Genomic DNA, 21,812 nt, shown 5'->3' on the forward strand with positions numbered 1-21,812 from the left:
GACAACAAATGACCAAATATAATTCCATCTATTTTTCAACCCTTTAAGCCTAATGTATATATACATCGGTTTTTGAGACTTCTACCTCATCACTGTGATTTTTACCCCCAAAACTAACAAAATTAATTGCACAACACATTTTTAAGCAGTAAATTACAAAAAAAGCTAGACGTAGTAAATATGATACAAATTAGAACCAACATTATTGATATTATTTTTATTATTTATATTTTTTTTTTTATTTTATCAGATGGGTCAAGAAACACTATTTTCAATTAATTTAATTAGCCAATTAATTCATGGTTCAGGCTTTAAAGGGTTAAGGTTGTCTTAGGTAGTCCTAAAAAAAGAAAAAAAGAAAAAAGAAAAGAAAAGATTTTTAGGCTTTTTGAGGTAGTGCTGTACTTCTGGTGACTTGGCTCCACAAGTAAGACAGGCTGCCACTGTTTTTGGCTAGCTGACATTAGGCTTTTCTTAGCCTCAATCTGGGACTTTACAAGAAATACAATCACTTTTAGACACAAATAAATTTGTTATCCAGTTAAATTAATAACACTTATTATAATGTTACAGACGGGCTGGGCTCCTACCTTAAAGTTATCATTTTATTTATAGTCATTAGCCTTTAGCCGCTACCTCATTGATAGCACACCAGACAGCTTAGGGCTCTTTCACATTGAAAGCAGCATGCACGACACCAAAATTTGTGTTCAAGTAGCCACTACGCGTTACTTGTACTACGTTGTTTTGTGGCCACTCATGGTCTACACACGTAGTGTATGGATAACTAAACATGTTTGATCTGGCAAAGCGCTTGTGCCTGATGCAACCTTCCCAATACCAACACCACCACTGGGAGTAAACGAGCTTGTGACCACCTGATGCAGCTTTCAGGTAACTGCTAATAGTTAAATGGCTAACACTGACGTATGCACAGGCCAGGTTAATATTTATAATACCTCTTCAGTACTTCAATGTTGCTGAAACTGAAGCTTCATTGACCTTTCCAAGTGTTGCTTAGTGTTTTAAAGGTCAAAGTTCAACTGCTAGTGATGAGACAAAGACGGTAACATTGATATTGACCCATATGGAAAAGATATATATAAATCTTATAAAGTTTGTATCTGTCTTGTGTGAAACTTGTATGAAAAGCATACAAGAGTGAAAACAGATATAAGATCCCTTGAAAAATTATATAAATGAAACTTGTATGTTTTGGATGCTTACTAAAACAATATATGAAAGTAATTAGAAAGTGGCCTCTTTCATGAGTAAATCATATAAGTTTTTACTATTTCTTTTCCATATGGGGATGCTGCTGTAAACAAGTTTCTAATCGAACAGTAACTTTTAGTTTTGACAACGAGTGAGTAAGGATGCAAATGATATGTTACTTTTTTTTTTAAAGCAAAAGATAACAATAAGGGTAAAATCCAATCACTGTACAATTCTGTTTCCCTAAATTATGTTTAATTACTTGACAGTGACTTTCAGGAACGTTTCACCTCAAGAAAGACAATCTACTTTCTTCTAAATTCTTCTAACACCTACCAGCATGGGTACATTACACGCAACATGCTTTAACAAGATGACTTTCCCAAGATGATGCATTTGTTTAAATGATCTAAGAGTCCTAGCTCCTTGCCTGTTTTTACACGGCTACAGTTTAGTTCAGCTATTCCAATAAAACTCTACAGTCAGTCTCTTTTTAAGCTGATGCGTAAGGGATGTTAAGCATCATCGTCTTCTTAACTATTACAAGTCTGATATAGCTTCTGAAAATTTGAAGGATGACAACCTCTTTTCATTTCATTTATTTGTTCATTTTCAGGCACAACAAATACCTATATTGAACATAAAATGCACAAAACAAAAAACAAAAATTGCCTGAAAAAGGAGTGGGACGAAGAAAACTTATTAAATCCCACCCCTATACTCACTCATCAACAAAAAAAAAAAACTTCCTGCAGCTACGCCCATCATTGCATACAGACCCATCAACAGCCCCGGGCACATACAAGCATCTAAACGGCAGCTCGCAAACAACAATTAGAGCCTTCATAACTGAATACAGAATATATAAATTATAAATTGCATTACCACAGGTAACAGGCAGTAATAACTACAAGTAACAAACACACATACATATACATACATATATATCTACACACACATGTACATATATGTACATACATACGCACACTTTATTATTATTATTATTATTTTTTTTTTGGAATCCATACCAGCAATGGTAAGAGGACAGACATTACAGAGCACACTAAAAGCATCATTGAGTATACTGTGACCAGACCAACTGTTTGTAGAGAAATTTAAATCTATGAATATTTTTGCATTGTTTCAATTGTAAACTCAGACTGTTCCAGATTTTCACACCACATACAGACACACAAAAACCTTTACGGGTTGTTCGAGTTCTGGGTAATTTGAATTCTCCAAAGCCTCTCACATTATAAACCTTTTCTCGAATTTCAAATCTAGTTTGTAAATTTGCCGGTAAAAGTTTAGTAAAAGCTTTATACAAAATTATGGATGTATTGTAATTAACCAGATCCTGGAATTTAAGTAACTTTGCCTGAAGAAAGAATTTGTGAGTATGATCTAGATAACCAGCCTTGTGAATAATACGCAGTGCTCGTTTCTGTACTGTGACTAATGGATTAGTTGTATTTTTATATGTGTTTCCCCACACTTCCACACAATATGTAAGATATGGAAGAACCAGAGTACAGTACAGAGTACGAAGTGCATCTTTATCAAGGTATGGTTTCACTTTGTTCAAAACTGCGAGGCTTCTGGAAATTTTGGTTTTTATGTGTCTGACGTGGGGTTTCCATGAAATTTTGTTATCAATTATAACTCCCAAAAATTTGTTTTCACTCACATTATCAATTGGTACACCTTCAATGATAATTGGTAATTCTACATTATATTTTAAATTACCAAAAAACATTGCTTTAGTTTTATTTATATTTAATGATAATTTATTTATGTCCATCCATTTTTTTATTAATTTTAGCTCCCTGTTTACGGTCATTACAAGATCAGTATAATCATCGCTACTGAAAAATATGTTGGTGTCATCTGCGAACATTATGAGTTTAAGTACTTGAGAAACATCAAAAATATCATTTATGTATACATTGAAAAGTTTTGGTCCCAACACTGACCCTTGGGGAACACCACATGTAATACCAAGTTTCTCTGAGTGGTAATTCCCTATGCTAACATATTGTTCCCGACCCGTTAGGTAACTTTTTAACCAGTTACCAGCAGTGTTGGTCAAGTTACTTGAAAAAAGTAATCAGTAACTAATTACTGATTACTTCCCCCAAAAAGTAATCCCGTTACTTTACTGATTACTTATTTTCAAAAGTAATTAATTACTTAGTTACTTAGTTACTTTTTAAAAACACGATTTACAACCTGAGTAGGTGATAAAGTGATAGATCTTTCAGCCCAATTCTACTTTTTCTGCATAATCCATCATACAAAATGTAATCAAATGGAAAAGTCTCTTTTTAAAACTTTTATAGTTTTATTAATTTTAATCTTTTAACTTTATGCATCAAGCAAAAATTTAATTATATGCAACATTCTCTGACTGGAAGAAATTTGTTTAATATTTAAACCTATTTTCTGCACATTCCAGCACATAAAATTTTTTTTTTTTTTGTGTTTACACTCACTCTTTCAAATAGATGCAAGTAAAACACAGCAGAAAATAAATAAAATCAAAGACTAGCGGTCCTGTTGCTCTATTTTCACCTGTACAGCAGGAGTTGGGTAGGCGGAGGTTTACCCTGGTGCAGGTGTGCCGCAGCAGTCAGTGGAAGGATACGGCAGTTTCTCTGTGAGTTTCCCATTACGTCGTTGCGCACTCGGAGCTTGCTTGGAAGTTTAGGGTTTTTTTTCGCTGTAAAAAGATGTTTTCTTCCCACGCACAATGCTAATGGACGCTAATGTTTTTGTCACTTTTTATGGAATCAAACTCAAAGTAAGGTCAGTACTTCCACGCTTTAAACGCTGCACGCTCATACTCTCTCCCGCACTCGATATATGATCCATTGTTGATCTGCACACAGCTGTTGTCACTAACGTCGCACTCGCTTACGTCACTGTCATGAGACATTCTCGCAAAAAAATCACGGTTTTAGTAACGCAGTAACGCAGCGTTCCTACGGGAAAGTAACGGTAATCTAATTACCGTTTTTGCAATAGCAATCCCTTACTTTACTAGTTACTTGAAAAAAGTAATCGGATTACAGTAATGCGTTACAAGTAACGCGTTACTGCCCATCTCTGGTTACCAGCTTTCCCTCGAATACCATATATTTCCAATTTATCCAATAATATTGAGTGATTGATTGTGTCGAAGGCCTTTTTGAGATCAACAAAAATACCAACTGCATATTTATTTTTATCCAGTGTATCAGTAATTTCTTCTACTGCCTCAATTATCGCCATTGAAGTGGTTCTTTGCGTTCTGAAACCATACTGACCAACCTTTATTATTTGATGTTTTTCAAGGAATTTTTCTAATCTTGAATTAAAAAGTTTTTCTAGAATTTTTGAGAATTGAGGCAGTAGAGAAATAGGCCTATAATTGGTAAAACTGTGTTTGTCATTACTTTTATATAGTGGTATTACTTTCGCAATTTTCATTTTTTTTGGAAAACAACCGGACTGAAATGATAAATTACAGATATATGTTAAGGGACTAGCAATATTCAGAATAACCTGTTTAACTACAGACATATTTATGTCATGATAATCCATTGAAGACTTACTTTTACATTTTAATGTGATATTTATTACTTCTTGCTCATTTGTAGCTGAGAGGAACAGTGAAAAGGGATTTGATTTTATATTACTGATATTTTCATTTTTATGACACGGGATGTCTGCTGCTAGTTCAGGGCCAACATTTATGAAGAATTTATTGAACCCATCGACAATATTACTCATGTTGTGATTTTCACCATTTGCATCAGTAAAATATTCAGGATATGATGTTCCAGAAGATCCTTGTTTAATTAAGTTGTTTAACACATCCCAAGTTCCTTTTATATTGTTTTTATTTTCATATAATCTTCTTCTATAATAAAGTTGTTTGCTCGTTCTTATAATATCAGTCAATTTATTTCTATATGCTTTATATCTTTGTTCCACTTCTTTTGTTTTTACTTTGATGAACTGTTTATACAGATTGTTTTTCTTTTTGCAAGCATTAATAATTCCTTTTGTGAGCCAAGGACTTTTTATCTTTTTTTTCTTTGTCATGTGTTCGTTTACAGGACAATGTTTATTGTACCACATAGTAAAAATATCTAGGAAATTATCATAAGCCTTGTCCACATCTGACTCTTCATACACCGAATTCCAATCTTGTTGTGCTAAATCGAAATTGAAGGCATGAATTGCTTCTTCATTTATTGTTCGCTTTGCTATCATGATCTTGGTATCTATTTTTTTTTAAATCACAGTCACACAAAGTAAAAACTGGTAAGTGGTCAGTTATATCACAGACAAGCAGGCCACTATTAATTTGGAAATCCATGACATTAGTAAAAATATTGTCAATAATAGTGTCGCTATGTGAAGTTATTCTGCTTGGCTTTGTTATTGTTGGATATAGTGATAAGCTGTACATCGTGTCAGTAAAGTCACACTTTGAGTGGAGCAGCCAGCTAATATAAAAACATGTCAGAGCACACTGCTTTAATATCTGCTGTATGACTCAAAACATAAATACTCTAAATAGCTCTAGCTGTTCCATCAAATGTGTATGAATCAGTCTTCTTTTTTCTTTTTTTTAATGAATTCTTGGATTTTAAATTTTGTTATATGAATCTGGAAATCATGTCCATTTGGTAGTAAATCCATTAAAAAAACATTTTAAAAAAGAGTTTAGATTTTCTTTTCTTATCCATTCGTCCCCTTGTTCCAGATGGGAGTAAGTACGGAATGGCCACAATCTTTGTAGACTATAATGGATTAATCCCAGTGGCTCTAATTATCCCCTCACTTTTCCATTAACACCAAAATAAGTATGACATACATGGTACCCTGGAGATTCAACGTAATAACTTTTATCCCCTATTTTTATAACTGTTCTTTTCAACTGTAGTGAACTTTTGTTTAATACTTTGGTTTACGACTAAACAGCTGCAGCACTAGTGACATTTCCACCAGCCCATATTGTTATTTGCATCTAGTTTGCATTAGCAGTAATGCAAACTAACTGCTCAAGTACAAAGGTAGGCATACCAGCTTAAGGTTCGTTCAACAGTGTGTTGAATATATGAAGGTGTAAGGCTTTTAATGGGGTAAAAATGAAACTTTTTTTTTAGACTGGCTCGGTCAACTAAGAAGGAAAGCAAGGCGAGCAATGTGATGTGAGAAATCACATGACTTTCGCATGTGACAAAAGTGAGGACAGAAGTCAGAGCAGTGAGTAAGCAAGGCAGAGAAAGAGGCGCAGAAAAGGGAGCAAGCTAAGATCAAGCTTTTCCACTATGAACAGATATGCAGGTGCGCAGCTTTTTTAAGACTCCTTAAAACACTGATATCCCCTGTGTGTGTGTTACAACTGATTCTAATTCGGAAGAAATCCAGCTTCACTTTAATTAACAATTATCAACCACTTCTTACACCCCAAGTGCTATTTTCAATGCTTAATAGGAATTATACATAGGAGACCTGTGAGATTTTACAAATAAGAAGTGTTATCATCATAAGTGTATGCTTGATGTGTGTGTGAGTATGTGTAGGCTACATTTGTTGTGCGTAGAAAGAGATCCCACAGCACTAACATCGCTCCGAAACTGGCCTCTATAAGATAAAGAAGTGGAAGTACTGAAAGTCAAAGACATAATCCAGCAGATTCTTACTTCATAGACTGAGACTACCTGAAACCCGCTCACTTGGACTTCAGTTAAACAAACAACATTGCGAGATCAACCCCTGTAACACAAGGCACTGCTAAATCAAACGGCATATACAGCAAGACATAAAAGTGACTATAATAAGAAATAGATATATCAATAGCTCAATGAATGCATCATTTTTCAGTTTCAGTTGTGTGACGCTGTCGTTGTGTTTCAGCACCTTATCAATATAAAAGAATGAAATATTTATAGTTTCAGGATTCAGTTAATCACTATGAGAAGAGTGTATAGAGTACAACAGGCTGATGCACAATTAAAGCTATTAACAGGCCATTTGTGAACATAAACAGCCGGCCAACATTGTCACCAAAGCAAGCCTTGCCACTTGGCAGCCATCTCTAAACATCTCTGGGTTCTTGTTTGGGTAGTTATGTTGAATCTAATTCAACCTGAATATTTAGAAACAAGTCTACAGTTAGAAAAAATAAGCAGAAATATCAACGTGTGACTTTTGTTGTTGATTATTACATTAACACAATTTTTTAAACAAAACAATGGATGTGTAAATGTGTAAATGATTATCTTTTTTTCTTTTTACATAACAAAGATACGATCATTAGATCAATTCGTGCCTTTAAACACATGTAATGCAGAAAAAATATATTTCAGACTTAAGAAGTAAAAATGTTTCATTACAATTATTTTTTCATTTTGTTACTTACTTTTGCAAAATAAGGTTTTGTAAAAATGTAAATATGTTGTATTTTAGTACATATAAACGTGTTTACACCGTATATAAAATATAAGAAATGTACATTTTGGTCATTTTCTTTCTACTACTCTAAAAGAAGGCCTCCCGAAATCTCAGAATATACCAGTGCATGAAATATTACCTTGACTTTCTTTTAAAGTAACATATAAAGAAAAATGTCTAGCACGTGTTAATATGCAGGATATATCTCTGCATTGAAAAATAGACAAATAGTAATAAAATTCTTAGAACAGTGACACCACTGCAACAGGAAGAAATCAATAACCATAAAATGTAATTAAAAAGGCTTAGATTGTTATCAGCTTTATTGGACCTTAGTGTGCTAGTCAAAGAGAGTTATTATCAGTGTTTTAGGCTGCCGTTAGCAGCTTGTAAATTGGTGAGGTAATGCTAAAATTTCATGCTCTACATGCTTGTTTTATGGCTTCAGGTAACTTTTTTGCTCCGAAAGCCTAAATGCTGCCACTGTTCTCACTACACTGACTCAATGTGTTTGCGTGATCGTTATCAGCTTTCATAGATCTTCTTAAATCGATGAAAAAAATACCATTTTCACAAAGGCCAGATTATATCGGAGTTGGATGATGTGAGTAGATATAAACGTGGAGTTTGGATGCTGGCAGTTTGGATAGGGGAGGGGTAGCAATGAAAAAAAGGTGAGTTTTCTCTGTGTCAGTGATGCAAACGTAACTCAGAATATACAGCGTATCTTTCTCTCTTACACATGTTTGTGCAGAGTAAAAGGCTCTCCCCGGCAGTGGCAAAAACATCTGTCAAATACCTACTGCAGTGCCTGAAAGGCCTTTTCACGTCAAGTCAGCTTTAATAGATAACCGAAAAACGGAAATTTTCGCTATCGCTTCCACCTCTACATCCAATATTGTCTTTCCCAGCTCCCGACTCGTGTCCTGCTGAACCAAACCCAACACAATCCCTCTCCTGTTTCCCCGTCTTCCACAGGCTCGGTTTATACGTTAGACTTCCACACACGTGCACAGTGAGATAATGCAAATGTTGCTATAAATAGGGACAACAGTGCTGACAGTAGCACTCTCTCAAGTGAGATATCTCGGTGTAATTTTCACCAGCACACGCCGCCACACATAGTCACGCTGGCAAGAAAAATCTACTCGTTTGCTGCGCTTCATCATAGTGATAGTCCTGAAGCAGCATATAAACACTTGAGATGCAAAAGCAAACACAGATATGAGCTATAAGAGGCTCAAAAATAGGACTGCTCCACACAAACCGGATCAATATGCCCCAAAACATCTTAAACAAATGTGCAGCCGACTAAACAGCCTGAATCTGCATAATACTCAGGTCTGCTATATGAGAGCCCCTGCGGCTCATGTATAACATACAGGCATTATGCCACACTATGAAACCCTGCGTTATTGTGTGTATGTATCTAACACACAACACATATTTCACGATTCTCTGACAGTTTTTCATAAAATCCACTAAAAGCACAAGAAGACTGTATTTCACATGATAACTCCCCTCTATATAAAGCAACTACAAGCCCGTAAAGCTTACAACCTCAACTTCCAGAGCACAATGGAAGCTGAGGCGAAGACCGATGGGATGGAAAAATAATTGAGATGGATAGAACACAGGAGCGACCCTCATCCTTCATCGCTTTCATCCTCTTTCTCACCTTCCAGCTCTTGATGAATGACACCAGTAAGGTTGGGCTCTTCGCCCCACCAGAAGATCCACAGCTCCTTGGCATCGGGCTTGATTTTGCGTCGCCACACGCACAGCAGGTTGGACTGCACGCAGCGCATGAAGCTGCGCAGAACCGGGTCGTCCTGGGCCGGGGCGGAGATCACGGGCCCGTACTCCCCGCCGCTGGAGAACCTGTAGCAACGCCATTTAATGCCCGTCAACTCCGCCTGGAAGAGAAGAGCAATTAAAAGAACCTTAAATCTTGTATTTGTAATGCATTGTTAATACTTACAGTAAATAATAGAGTAATTTCCCCGTGGCTTCAGTGCAAACACAGTTAAATGCAATGTAAAATAATTAGTTCATTTATAAGTTAATTTAGCAAGTAATCTTTTTAACAATTCTTTAATCATTTCACTTTTTTTTTCTCTTGTTCTCTGGTGCGAGCCTCACCAAAGCGAGCGGATTTGCCGTTTCACGCTTTTTTTTATACTTCTGCATTGAATATTTTTGCATTTCAGGCCAGACATTACAGGATGCTGTCTTGGCTTCAGTTAAAAAGCGACGGTTGGTTTTCTTCTTTTCTATTTTTGACACCGATATGAGTTTATATCAGGAGGAAAATTAACAATCTTGCAGTGTGTTGCGCAGAGAGCAATCTACTGCTTGACAACAACAAAACCAAGAAACTGATTGTTCCATGATTGAAAAAAAAAAAAGGAGGCAAAGACATACACGCACACAGCAGCAGAGCTGAGCTGGAGCATGTGAACGCTTCTAGATTCCTGGGAATCGTTAGGACACCGACATGACACATTTACACCCTTGGAAATGAATGTTCTTCCTAAATCACGCACAAGAAAAAGTCATTTGGAAACATCACAAACTTTGATAGGTTGTGCACAGCCCAGGATGGGAAGGCTCTGCTGCATGTGATTAAAAATGCTCATAATATCATAGGTACCGATCTAGCGAACATCAGCGATATGCTAAATGACAATGCCCAACCCAGCCGCAGCCTGTTCACCCTGCTGCCATCTGGCAAGCGATACAGATGTATCCACTTCCGTGCCACAGAAAGTAGTTTCTTTCCCCGGGCTGTGAGATTACTGATTTCATCCTCCACACTTCAGCACAGATAATAGCTTTACTTTTCATGACTAAATTATTTATTCATTCTTTTTCATTTACCTTTTGTTTTGTTTTGTTTTGTGTTTTGTCGGCTGCATAAATGAACTACAGTTGAACGTCTTGCAGAACGATGATTAAAATGATCCTGAGTTTAATAAATATCTTTTTTTTAATCATTTATTAACTAATAGTTAATGTGCAATACTGTTGTAGTGAGGATTTCTAAAAACATCAGCTTCTAAATAAACCATTATTATATAGAAGATGAATTAAAACGAGCATTATGGATGAACCCATTAGGTGTGATTTTTAACAGTGACCATATAAATGGTGTTATCACATCAGACATTGCTGATTTAATCAATATCTGCACATGTCCCGTCCATTCATTTTCTATTTTCGCCGGCTTCCTGTTTACACGGCTATGATCGTTGCGTAAACAGTTAAAATTATTTAACGTGTCCCTGTTGTGTTGTTGTAACCTTATTTAATCGATGCTTTCACTCGCCGCTCTCGCCGCTGCTGGTGCTGCTGTAAAGATAGCATAAAGAGTGTGTAACTACTGCAGAGAGACGAGCTGGAGAGTGACAGGGAGACGTAAAGGATGGCCTTGAGTGAAATGCATGAATGAACTACTGCAGGAGTGGCGGCACTGAAATGCAGGCCAAGCCAAAAGCGAGAGAGACATGAAAAGAGGAAACAAGTGTCAGGTTCAATGGTTGGAATCTGGCCCAGCAACTGACATCTTCTCCATTTAGCCTAATGAGATAAAGGGTGTTTCTGTCGCCTGCTGCAGACTTGCAACTTTGGAAACGTCTCCTCCATCAAAGCCTGACAGGAGACATAATCCTGTCATAATGCTGATTTTTTTTTTTTTTTAGGAGCACACACATAGTGTGGGTAAAGAAACCAAAACACACAAATGTCAGTGATCCTGTGATGATCACGTGTGCTCCGGAAACTATATTCTGATCTTTGTTTGGGTTTTCGTGTTTGCATTCGAGCATGAATGAGCAGAGTGCACAAAGGCATTGTTGAACAGGACAGAGATTTGGCAGGCAGAGGGAAAATCTCCGAGTGTGCTGCGCTGCCCTCCTCTCCTCCCCTGTGTTCACCCAGCTGTGAGGATCATGTTTGGCACACTGGCCCAGGCACCAAGCCATCCAAGGCCAACGAAGGGAAGAAAAATACTGACCCACTTTAACGCAGACACAGGTAGAAAAGAGCAGCTCAAAGGAAATTAAAGCCCGCGGTGTCTTTGAGTGGGTGAAGAAAAGCAGGCTCTACGGTTGTGATGATTGTAAAAAGAGGGGACAAGGAGGCTTATAGAAATGTTAAGTGTGTTTGCAAACTGGCGACTACTCTCTGCACCCAAATAAGAAGCTAAAAAGAGAAAGCAAGGACTCTGAGGAAGGGTCTGTATATGCTCAAGTATTCCTAACGAACATATCCACATTACCTACTGGCACACGTCCTAAATTGTGAGCGTACAATAAAGTATGCATTTGGCACGCAGGAACATCCTCGCAGCAAAACGAACCCATAATTACGAGCGCGTCCCTTCTATAACGACAGCGCGTGTAATAGAAGATATAAACATTGGCGCTGTGATAAGCCGAGCCCTAAAATTAGCCGTGACAAGGTCAAAGATGCTGTTTGTCCCAAAGCAAAGAGGAAGACATCTGCTTGCACTGCCTCGTCACTCCCAGTCAATGTCAAAAGTTCCTCCACTGTTTGGCACAGCTGTCTGCTGCTTCTACTGAATCAGGAGCTCTGAGATGATGGAAGCAAAGTGTCAGAATATATATTTACAATGGCGGCATACCAGCGAAACGCACGCTCCCGTGAACGGATTCTTCAAACGGCCCCCTTCAGACATGCTCCGCTTAGAAGTCTGCACAGCAATTTATAGCAAAAGTTGGAAGAAGTCACCTTAATTTCTGCCAGTATAATTCTAATCAACTCAAGGCGCTTTAGATTTTAAGGTAAAGAGCCAACAATAACACAGAGAAACCCCCAACAATCAGACAAAACCCAATCTGTGTGGAGAAGGCTTAGGTTTGATCAAATAATGAGCTTTTTTGGTTTGTTTTTTGTCTTGTTGGGCCAGAGTGCGCTGTCAAAAGGTGCTGTGTGCTTCTTGGCCATGTGGCAAGTGCTGCTGAACTCCTGTGGAGGATTAGCTGTGGCACAGTTGAAGGAAGGGGGAACAGAGCTGCGCTCATACGCTGGCGGGCACATCCAAACACATGCCTGCACACAAACACTGGCATGCACACACACTGCAGCTGTGATGATGTGCAGACCAGAAGTGCTCGAAATAAAAAAAAAAATTAGAAAAAGAAATCACTGGCGTGCATCAGGAGGCGGACATATTTTCCGACTGATGTCCAGTTATTTTTCAGACGTGACAGCTAAGATCTGGTCATCTATCTGTCTGTGCGCGCGTGTGTGTTTTCGTTCATTTATCGGCTACGTGCGCGTTCGTCAATACTGTGTCCGTGTTTTTCTTTAATATATGAGTTGTACACGGAGGCAGTGATAGCTACACTCTTGCTGGATGATAATGATCTCTCAGCACTCTTCACCTTCACTATCAGACCTCCGAAATCAGTAGCAGTGCTAACAAACAGCTAATTCTCATATTTGTATGAATAAATTACCACTTGTAACACATAAGAGAAAATCTGTCAAGCATGTGAATTCAACTGATATCACAACTGAGTCTGGAGACAAAGAGCGGAGCTATTATTTGCTACTCCACTGACAAATCAGTGTTGCTGAAGAAAATCCAGTCACAAAGGACAAAAAAAAAAACGGTTATTTGACTCATTTAAGTATAATTCTGTCATCGCCGCTCTTTAAAGGAATGGGGGGGTTAAGTTCCTGAAGTGCACACCAAATCAGAGAATGGATTTCAACAACAACAATGTGCTGTATGAGTAGAGCAATTTTGGTGCTAAATGAGGCAAAACTGTAAAAACATGTTATAAAAGAACGGATTACCCAATTGGGATTCGACTCTCATCAATCTGAGAGAAATTAACTAGGACAAAAATGTCCTTTTGTGCCGTCGGCGCACTTGGTTCGACTGTCAGTCTGCAAGCCGGCAAAAAGAGCACAGCAAATATGTATTTGAAAGCAGCAAATTCCTCATCACCCGTCGGAGTAGAAAAGAGCAAATCAAAGATTATTCCAGGCTGCAGTCTCTGTCTATTTTAAACACTACCACGGGGAGGGGGAAAAGGCAAAGGGGTCAAGAAAAAAGATGGGAAGATTTTGTTTCACTGTCAATAAAACCCTGCACTCCTCCGAGCCCCTTGTTCTCCAGGTTGGCTGGTTCAATTTCTGATTGAATGCAGGACCAAAAACAAAAGCTTTTCCTTCAATTGCTAAGACGGACCAAAGCCTTGACCTTACTCTCACCTCTATTATCTTCCTCGTCTTCACTCTCCCGCTCATCTCTCAGCACTTTCTCACCTCCACAGATGCCTATGTAATACATCCCGGCAGGTGTGTCTCATACTTTTTCTCTTTGCCTTTTTTTTTAAATTTATTTATCTTTTTATGTGTTTTTTGTTGTTTTTTTTTTATTTGTCTAGAAAACACAGCTTTAGCTTTAGCTATAGCTGCTTTAAAATCTTCCCACCATTCGCACAATAGGATAGATTCAATCTTTTATGTTTGAAAGGTGGTGTCGGACAGAAATCCAAACTTTAAAGCTGAGAGTTTAAAAGGTATTTCCTGGAGGAAAAAAAAGGGGTGGGGGGGGGGGGCTCAGAATAACAGAATCTGTCTCCAAACCAGAGGTCAGCCTCAGTACACCAGTCCCGCGCTTGTAATCACAAAAATATGGAAGTCAGTGCGTTAATCTTTAGCGCACTGTGCTTGAACACAACATAACTTAAAGAGGAAAATAGAGAGAGAGAAGTGGATCCCATTTCTAGAGATGTTTGTCATACTGCAGCTCAAACAAACTGGAACTCGTGTGCATATGCTGTTTAAAGCCCGGGAGCTTTACAATGAACAGGAAACATTCATTACTCAGATGGCAAAGCTGAGAGGAAAACACACTTGACATAGACTTTTCAGGAACGTCTCCGCAGTCTGAAAATATTTTCACTCCCCTCATTTTTCTCTTGAAAACTTGCAGACCTTCTGAATGGACCTCTTGAACTCCCCGAGTAGTACTTTGATGCAGGAAAACACACACACACACACACTCCTTTGGCCCAACCCTAGAAAAAGAAAGAGCCGTGTACTGACAAAGCATTCAGACATGACTCTGCGGAGCACTTCCTTTCACTTTCAGGACAAACGACTGCCGTGAAAAGCCATAGCACATAAAGCCGCAGAAGACAGAAGAGATCTTTGAAAACACGCGTTTACACCGAAAGTTAAGAGGAAATATATTTAGTCTTGGTCGACTAAATATATTTGGCAAATGCCTGAGCTTCTAACAGGAACGCAGCCGATGTGATCATCTGAGAGGATAAGCGCCTAATACTCTACCAAAGCTGACAGAAAGCACACAGACAATGTCGTCTGAGAGAGACGCCACTTCTTTAGGAATCTCAGCGCAAGAGCCGGCTGACAAAGGAGCCACTTTAGGCGATTGAGAGATAGCTTGGCTCAGCAGTTTTACCTACTCTGGCACATGCCGAACACTTAGTCTGTCTTAGAGTGGCATAGCTTTCTCATCAATGTCAAATCTGATTAGCCGCTTGCCAAGCTGCCAATATTTGGGGTGTGTTCAGATCGCTTGTGATGCCCGTGAGTCTTTAGATAAGACTTGTTGTCTTTATCAGACAAACACAACAGCATCCATCTCCCTTTGATTCAATGTCAGAGGACTTTATTTGCTCTCTGAAAATGAGTCCTCGCCGCTTTAAGTCAAGTGTCTTTTGATTGGCTGCCTCTCGCAAGCAGAAGGTTTGATGAGCAGGTGGGCAGGACTTCTGCGCCTGAGATGATCGCAAGCATATCTGCCCTCACTGACATCACACAGTAGAAAAAAGTAGGAAGAAACATACGCTGTATACGAATAAGAAGCAGTGGATTTTGGGTAATCTGGGTATTCTGGGTAAAGCCGTGCGTGTCCCGTTATTTGGTAGGTGTGGGTTAAGACAGTGTTTGGTTGTTTTAGGACCAGTGATGAACTAGAATCCTCTCCTAGGTGTGTGTAAACCGCTAGCTCTGTATCAGCTGGGACAGACTGTCGCATTCCCACAACACTAAGTTAGATAAGCTCTTAAGAAAACACACATAATGTTGTTACATGTAAAATGTGAGATTATTAAACATCGTTTCTTACATATTGTACTTGGGAGTATAAAGATTTTCATGAATGGTACTTGCAATAATTGGACTTTGATTTTGTTTTCTTGACATGACAGAAATTAGCTGTGCATGCAGAATAAAATTAAGAAACTCCATCTATGGAAATCCCCTTTAATATTTACACGTATTAATTCCCCTCATAGTCATTTTTATGGCATGTGGCTGTCACATTTAGGCCAATGTGAACAAGATCACATCCTCTTATTCTCTTAGAACTGAAAGCATTCACGTTAAAAGCATGCAACTGGGAACGCACTGGATACGTTTGTGAAGGAGCTAAATGAAACAAAATGTAATTTTTTTTCCTTGGTTAGCCTCAAAATCAATCTTCAAATCAAGAAAGCGTTAATCTGGGGCACAGTAGTTTTCCCTGCTTCAGTTCTCTCCACTTTCACGGCTCTCTTTCTCCACATGCTGCCTGGTTCTCTTCCCTTACATCGTCGGATAAAGAAATAGGTTGCCACTTCTCTGCTGTTCTGCTTGCAGAATGAAATCAGATTCCAATTTTTTTTGTGCGGCCTGATGAGAAAGGTCAATTACTGATCTGTTTGGCCATGCTGCGAGCAGACATAGTAGCTGCCATTCTTTTAGTATTTTCAGCAAAGTAACTGCTCAGTGATTGCTGCAGCATTGAGCCACACTTGGTTCTACAGTAGATGTCACAATTTTAAAAAAGGAAGTGAAATCTTACAACTTTAATGACAGTTTTTTTTTTTGCGTGTGTGTTTGTTTGTTTATCGCTTCAGCGCTGAAATGCTGAAGCAGTCCAACGGAAAATCAAGTGCGGAAATTAAATATGAACAAAGACAACGTGAGCTCTGAGGCTGCGATTGCTAAGTCAACACCGAGAAGGCACCAGTTAGAGGAGCCAGTGGCAAAAATCAGAACAGGCAACGACTCCCCCTTCATCAATTAACCCGCTGAAATCAAATTAACCCACAAGGAGTCGCGCTCCCTTCTGGCATTTTACAACACAAATGAAGAGCGATGCACATTACTGCACTTGCGAGGAAGCGAGAGCGACACCAAAGCGCCAAACAGGTGTAGAAAAAAGGCCTCTGGGACACTAAACAGATGCCTTTCCTCTGCCCTCTGCCACCACCTTTACAAGCCCCTGCAAAACAAGGGACCGTCATTTGATCTGTGCTCTGCTGCAGCATCCAGCCCTGGGAGGTGAGCAAGCCAAGCGACCTAATTAGAGCAGTGAGAGTCCCCAGGGCTGAGTGACGGATAGACCTGCCAATCACGCCGCGGAAAGCCTCCATCAAACCCTGACTTCTCACCTGACACAAAGAGAAGTAGGAGGTAGGAGGAGCAGCGGCGGAAGACCAACAAAGACAGCTGGACACTGCGTACAGTAGCGAAGCCACATCTGAAAGACAAGATCCCCTGCCATTTGCAAAATGAAACAACACAAGCTGCAGCATTAGGCTGCTTTCAAAGCATTAAGGGACAGACTAAAGCAGCGGTCCAGCTCCGACTGAATTATTAACGTGCAAATAAATAAACCAGCCCCTGCTTTACTAGTGTCTCTGGTGTAACTTAATTAACTGTGACAAGCCACGGGGAGGGAGAAATGAGCAAAAGACACAAAAGACAGAAAAACGGAGAATCACAAGAGGAAGAGAGAGAAGTAAAAACAGTTGCTAGGCAACATACAACATCTGTAGGAATTCAGCAAGATATTCAAGTTTGGAGATTTCTGTCTCCAGGGTTACAGTGAAAATATAACATTACAGTACTGTAAAAATCTCAAAATCACAGAGCCGCATGCTGCATGACCCTCCTGAGCACAGCTACACCTCCCAACACTTCATAACAACCACCGTTAATAAATGCTAAATTGATCATTAATTAGTTTTTTTAATTTACTGTTAATTACATTTTTGTTAATAGTTATTTCCTGTTAATATGCAATAAAGTATTTACAATATTAGATATTATTAAGCTCAAACTGACATTTATGGCAGTTTGTTTAGGAGTGTGTGGGGGTTATATGGCACATATACAGAACACAGTGATATGCCACCAAGGGAGTCTAATACGTGACGCTGGATCTCAGACCAGTCTCACTATTGCTGGGACAGTTGTGTCACAGCTGCAACACCAAAGGCCGCCTTGTGTGGATCTTTGGGACGCCAGTGGCTTTGACAAAACGGCGGTTTGACACCCTGGGAATGAGCTAGGCTCGCTAGTGAGTAATGACATCTTTATTTTAATATGAGCAAAGCTATCTGCTAATCATTAACAACTAATTAGAAATTTGTTGTTCATTAAAAATAATATAAAATAAACTGTTTGTTGGCACATTTCAGCACAGTGGAAATTTTAGTCTTTTATCAGATATGATACAAGACATATTATATGACAGTTCAGTCAAATTAGTCGAATGAATGAATGCCAAAGTCTCAGATTTTATATTGTTAATAATAATTAGCAAGTATTATTGCTCATCATATCACTATTTACAGCTAAATGTTATTTACAATTTCATTAATGCTGAACTTACAATAGATTAAGAATATTTGTTAGAAATTACAGCATTACTCCCCCCCGCCCCATACAGCTGGAATTCATGAGCTCCGATGTGACTGAACATTACCGTTGTACAGGATTACACACTGAGTTTTTGTGCAGCAAGAATGACTTAAATTGTATTAAAAAAAAATTACTCAGTGCAGTAATTGTACAATTAGCACTGCATGGAGGCTTTTTGAAATGCCTACAAGTAGTTAATAGTCTGATTGTTCCTGAAATTGGGCAAATGGAGCATAAGCAGTATGAAAAATATCTAATTTGGCTTGTAATTTCCTGCATTGATTTTTTTTTCCCCCCCCCACAGGGATACCGTTTCAGATAAAAAGACAGCCCTCCATAAGTCAACATGACTTTTCAGTTGTTTCATCACACAGCAGATAAACAGAATATAAGGAAGGAACCTGAAAAGCACGAAACTGCATGTAGGTGAGTGGGTGGAGGGCTAAGGCATTGCCAGGCCATTAGTATCTCAGTAGGTCACACCTGAACAGGTTCCAACCTGCAACTCACCCGACTGCTGTCTGTAATCCATTGTTTTGCTTACTAAGTGGGCGTGGTAGCCAATCAGAGCTTTTACACTAAAAGTCCTCTGCACTCACACAATCTTATGTAATCCCACTCAAGTCCTCCTCTTGCATCCATTCACTCTTTACAACCCGATACAACAACAACATGGCATGAACGCTTTCAGCCCCGTGTCTTCACACTCACTCAGTCCTGTCTGGTAAATATTCCATCAAACCTCTTTGTGCTTCGCTATTACGCTGCAATGTCCATTTATTCCATAAAGCAAGCCAGGACTGAAATTGAGCTGTACAAATTTTCATTAGCATTTGAAAAATCATGAGTGTCTGCCTAATTCAAGATGAGAGAGAGCGCGCCGTTTGGCAGAGCAGTGAGAATCAATGCACAAACGGTCGTGAATCAACAGTCTGCACATAATGTGTTTGTTCTCATCAAGTACCCGTCTGATTGGTCGCAGATAATCTCTCAATGGAACATGAACACACGATAATTAGAATTTGCAACAGCGCGGCAGACAACATTAATGTTTTCTCTCTCCCCTCTTGTTTTGCAGCTCTATGAGAAACCCTTTAACCTAAGTGCGCTCTAACAGCAATTGAATCCCAGCCAGCCATGATATTGGCAAAGCTGTCTGGCTTGCAGAAAATATTTGCCCAGTTACAAGCAGGGCAATATCTCCCTTAAAAGAAATTCTCTTTGTCAATTGGCCTGCAGTCAGGTGGAGAGACAGCAAACAGATCTCCCCGAGGAAAGCCCAGCACGCCTGTGTGATGCTACATGAGACCTGCGGCATCATAAAACAAAAGTTTGACTGGTTTCTGGAATATGTCTAACAATTAGGTACCATCCTTTGGAATTTGTGTTGAATCCAGATGTGGAGGAGCAAAGTGAAATTCATGTGTAGCGGAAAACAGCAGAAGTAGGTGGAAATGTGACTCTGCTGGGGATATCTTTATTTTTTTTAGATAACAAATAACAACTGAATTGATGGAAACTGCATTTACTTAGGATCTATAATTAACTACAACGTCAACTTGTTTTAGGAAAGTATGCATGGCTCCTTATTTTCTAAATATTTTCATAAAACATTTAAATCATGGCTTTAATGTATATCAAGAGCTGTTTTGCATCATCCAAGTTACAGCCTCCAGGGCTGAAAAATGAAGCCAACGCTGAAGTGCCAAAAACTGCAGTGCCTCCAATGTCCATTTGTGGTTGGCTCTAAAAGCAAGTCAGTCCCCACAGACCCTCATGTTAAAATGTCCAACCTTACAATAGAGTTAAACGTCTTTATAGCATGGTAAAATACAGCTTTGGTTTTTATAGCTACTTTCCCCTTCATAACAGCTGCATGAAACTGATTTTTATTTATAACTGGCCCATTTAAATTTCATTACGGCTGAAATATATGCATTACTAGAGGTGGGACCACTCTGAGTGGCAGGTAGAATAAGTCTGAACTACAGCTCACAGCTGTCTTTGTGCTCTTTTGTACCTTTTGGATTATTTTTAATGTCATTATCATACAAATAATATAACCTACTGTGTAATACACAGTATCCATTTAGTCTAAATTGTATACATATATATATATATATATATATGTATTTTTCTTCTGTGAATAAAATGTTTTCTTGTGCAAAGCTAAGAAAATGTTGTACTTTTTATCCCAGTATGACAAGAAAATGGCAAAAGCAACACTAAACAATGATGTTTTCAATACACATTTCTCTAAAAGTCTATCAGCCTATTCGCCAACCACCTACCAAACTTTCCAGCTGTCACGGGCAGCTGATGGCACCAGCTACTGCCCATTCCTGCCAATCCTCCTTCCCCTCTCAGACTTCTGTCGCCCTACACACATGCAGGAGCACCAGCGGGCGCTAAGAATAGAACACAGCTGGCACTGCTGGGTTTACATATTTCACACTCAAGCCACCGTGCTCCAAAATACTCCTGCACCATCCTGTCCCATATCCAGCTCTGGGACCGGCGGCGCTTCCTTCCCTCCCTTCCCGCCCACTCTGCCTTTGAACCGTTCTTCACCTCTGCGGCAGGTCCCTGACAAGCCCTCTGCTCAGATAAGATCCATGACTACGCTCGAGAGTATTTACGAGAAAAGGGATGTGTAGTGAAAACAGAAGTACGAGCGAGGCGATTCCCGTCTTCCTGTTTTCGACTCGTACTCTATCCTATTTCTGTAACTACTACACTGGTCATTCACAACTTATTTGAGTGCAGCATGTGTTTCTGACACAGAGCATGCCCTGTCCAGGCAGACAGGTGGGCCACTGCTTGAACAAGACCTATTGCCATGACAAAGGATTCCCTCTGCGGCGGCGATGGCAGATTAGTGGGAGGTGTCGCACAGAGGCTAGGTGAAGCCAGCGCTACCTGTGTGAACTACAAGCGAGCAGCCTGGAATGATCACTCCTTAATGCTGTCCTGGCTTCAGTGTCGCCCTTAAAAATCTTTGTATAAAAAAGCCGCAGCGCATTTATTTAAACAATGCCGGCATCTGATATCGAATGCCTAGATTAAGGTTTGTTTACTCATCATTTCATCTGACAGATCCTGATTTTGTAATCATCTTTTTCTTATTTATATACACATAGATTTGAAAGATGCTAAATTTATACTGACAACTGTATGTGTAGACAAGCCTGGAATGACTTAATCCCTTGTGCTATACACTTGCATATTCTATAACAAAACACACCAGTGAGCAGTTTCTTCCTCCGCTTTTATAATGTTCACCAAGGACAGCGTGGGGTGTCTTCCATTAAAAACACACGATTCAACAGCTTAATGTAGTCTTAACCAAGTTTAACACTACATATGTTGTAGCTAATGCTTCTTAAAAAATTTTCCTTTACCTTTTCTTGCTTATTGGCTAATTTATTCTTAAAAAAATGCTTGTGTTTACA

At 39.0% G+C, this 21,812-nt stretch overlaps 1 protein-coding gene across 3 annotated transcripts in view; it reads right to left on the reverse strand.

Annotated features, from left to right (window-relative positions):
- Nucleotides 1–21,812, reverse strand: part of LOC146705896 (mediator of RNA polymerase II transcription subunit 13-like) — a 91,491-nt gene that overhangs the window by 63,442 nt on the left and 6,237 nt on the right. For all 3 annotated transcript variants that reach the window (XM_085463771.1, XM_085463772.1, XM_085463770.1), the window contains one exon: nucleotides 9,341–9,578. In XM_085463771.1, coding sequence (XP_085319897.1) covers nucleotides 9,341–9,578 — 238 coding nt within the window. The remainder of the gene's footprint in view (nucleotides 1–9,340; nucleotides 9,579–21,812) is intronic.

The sequence above is a fragment of the Copadichromis virginalis genome, linkage group LG7 (assembly GCF_057382275.1).
Source record: "Copadichromis virginalis isolate Kocher_CV1m ecotype Utaka linkage group LG7, C_Virginalis_male_GT1.1, whole genome shotgun sequence".
NCBI classification, from domain to species: Eukaryota; Metazoa; Chordata; class Actinopteri; order Cichliformes; family Cichlidae; genus Copadichromis; species Copadichromis virginalis.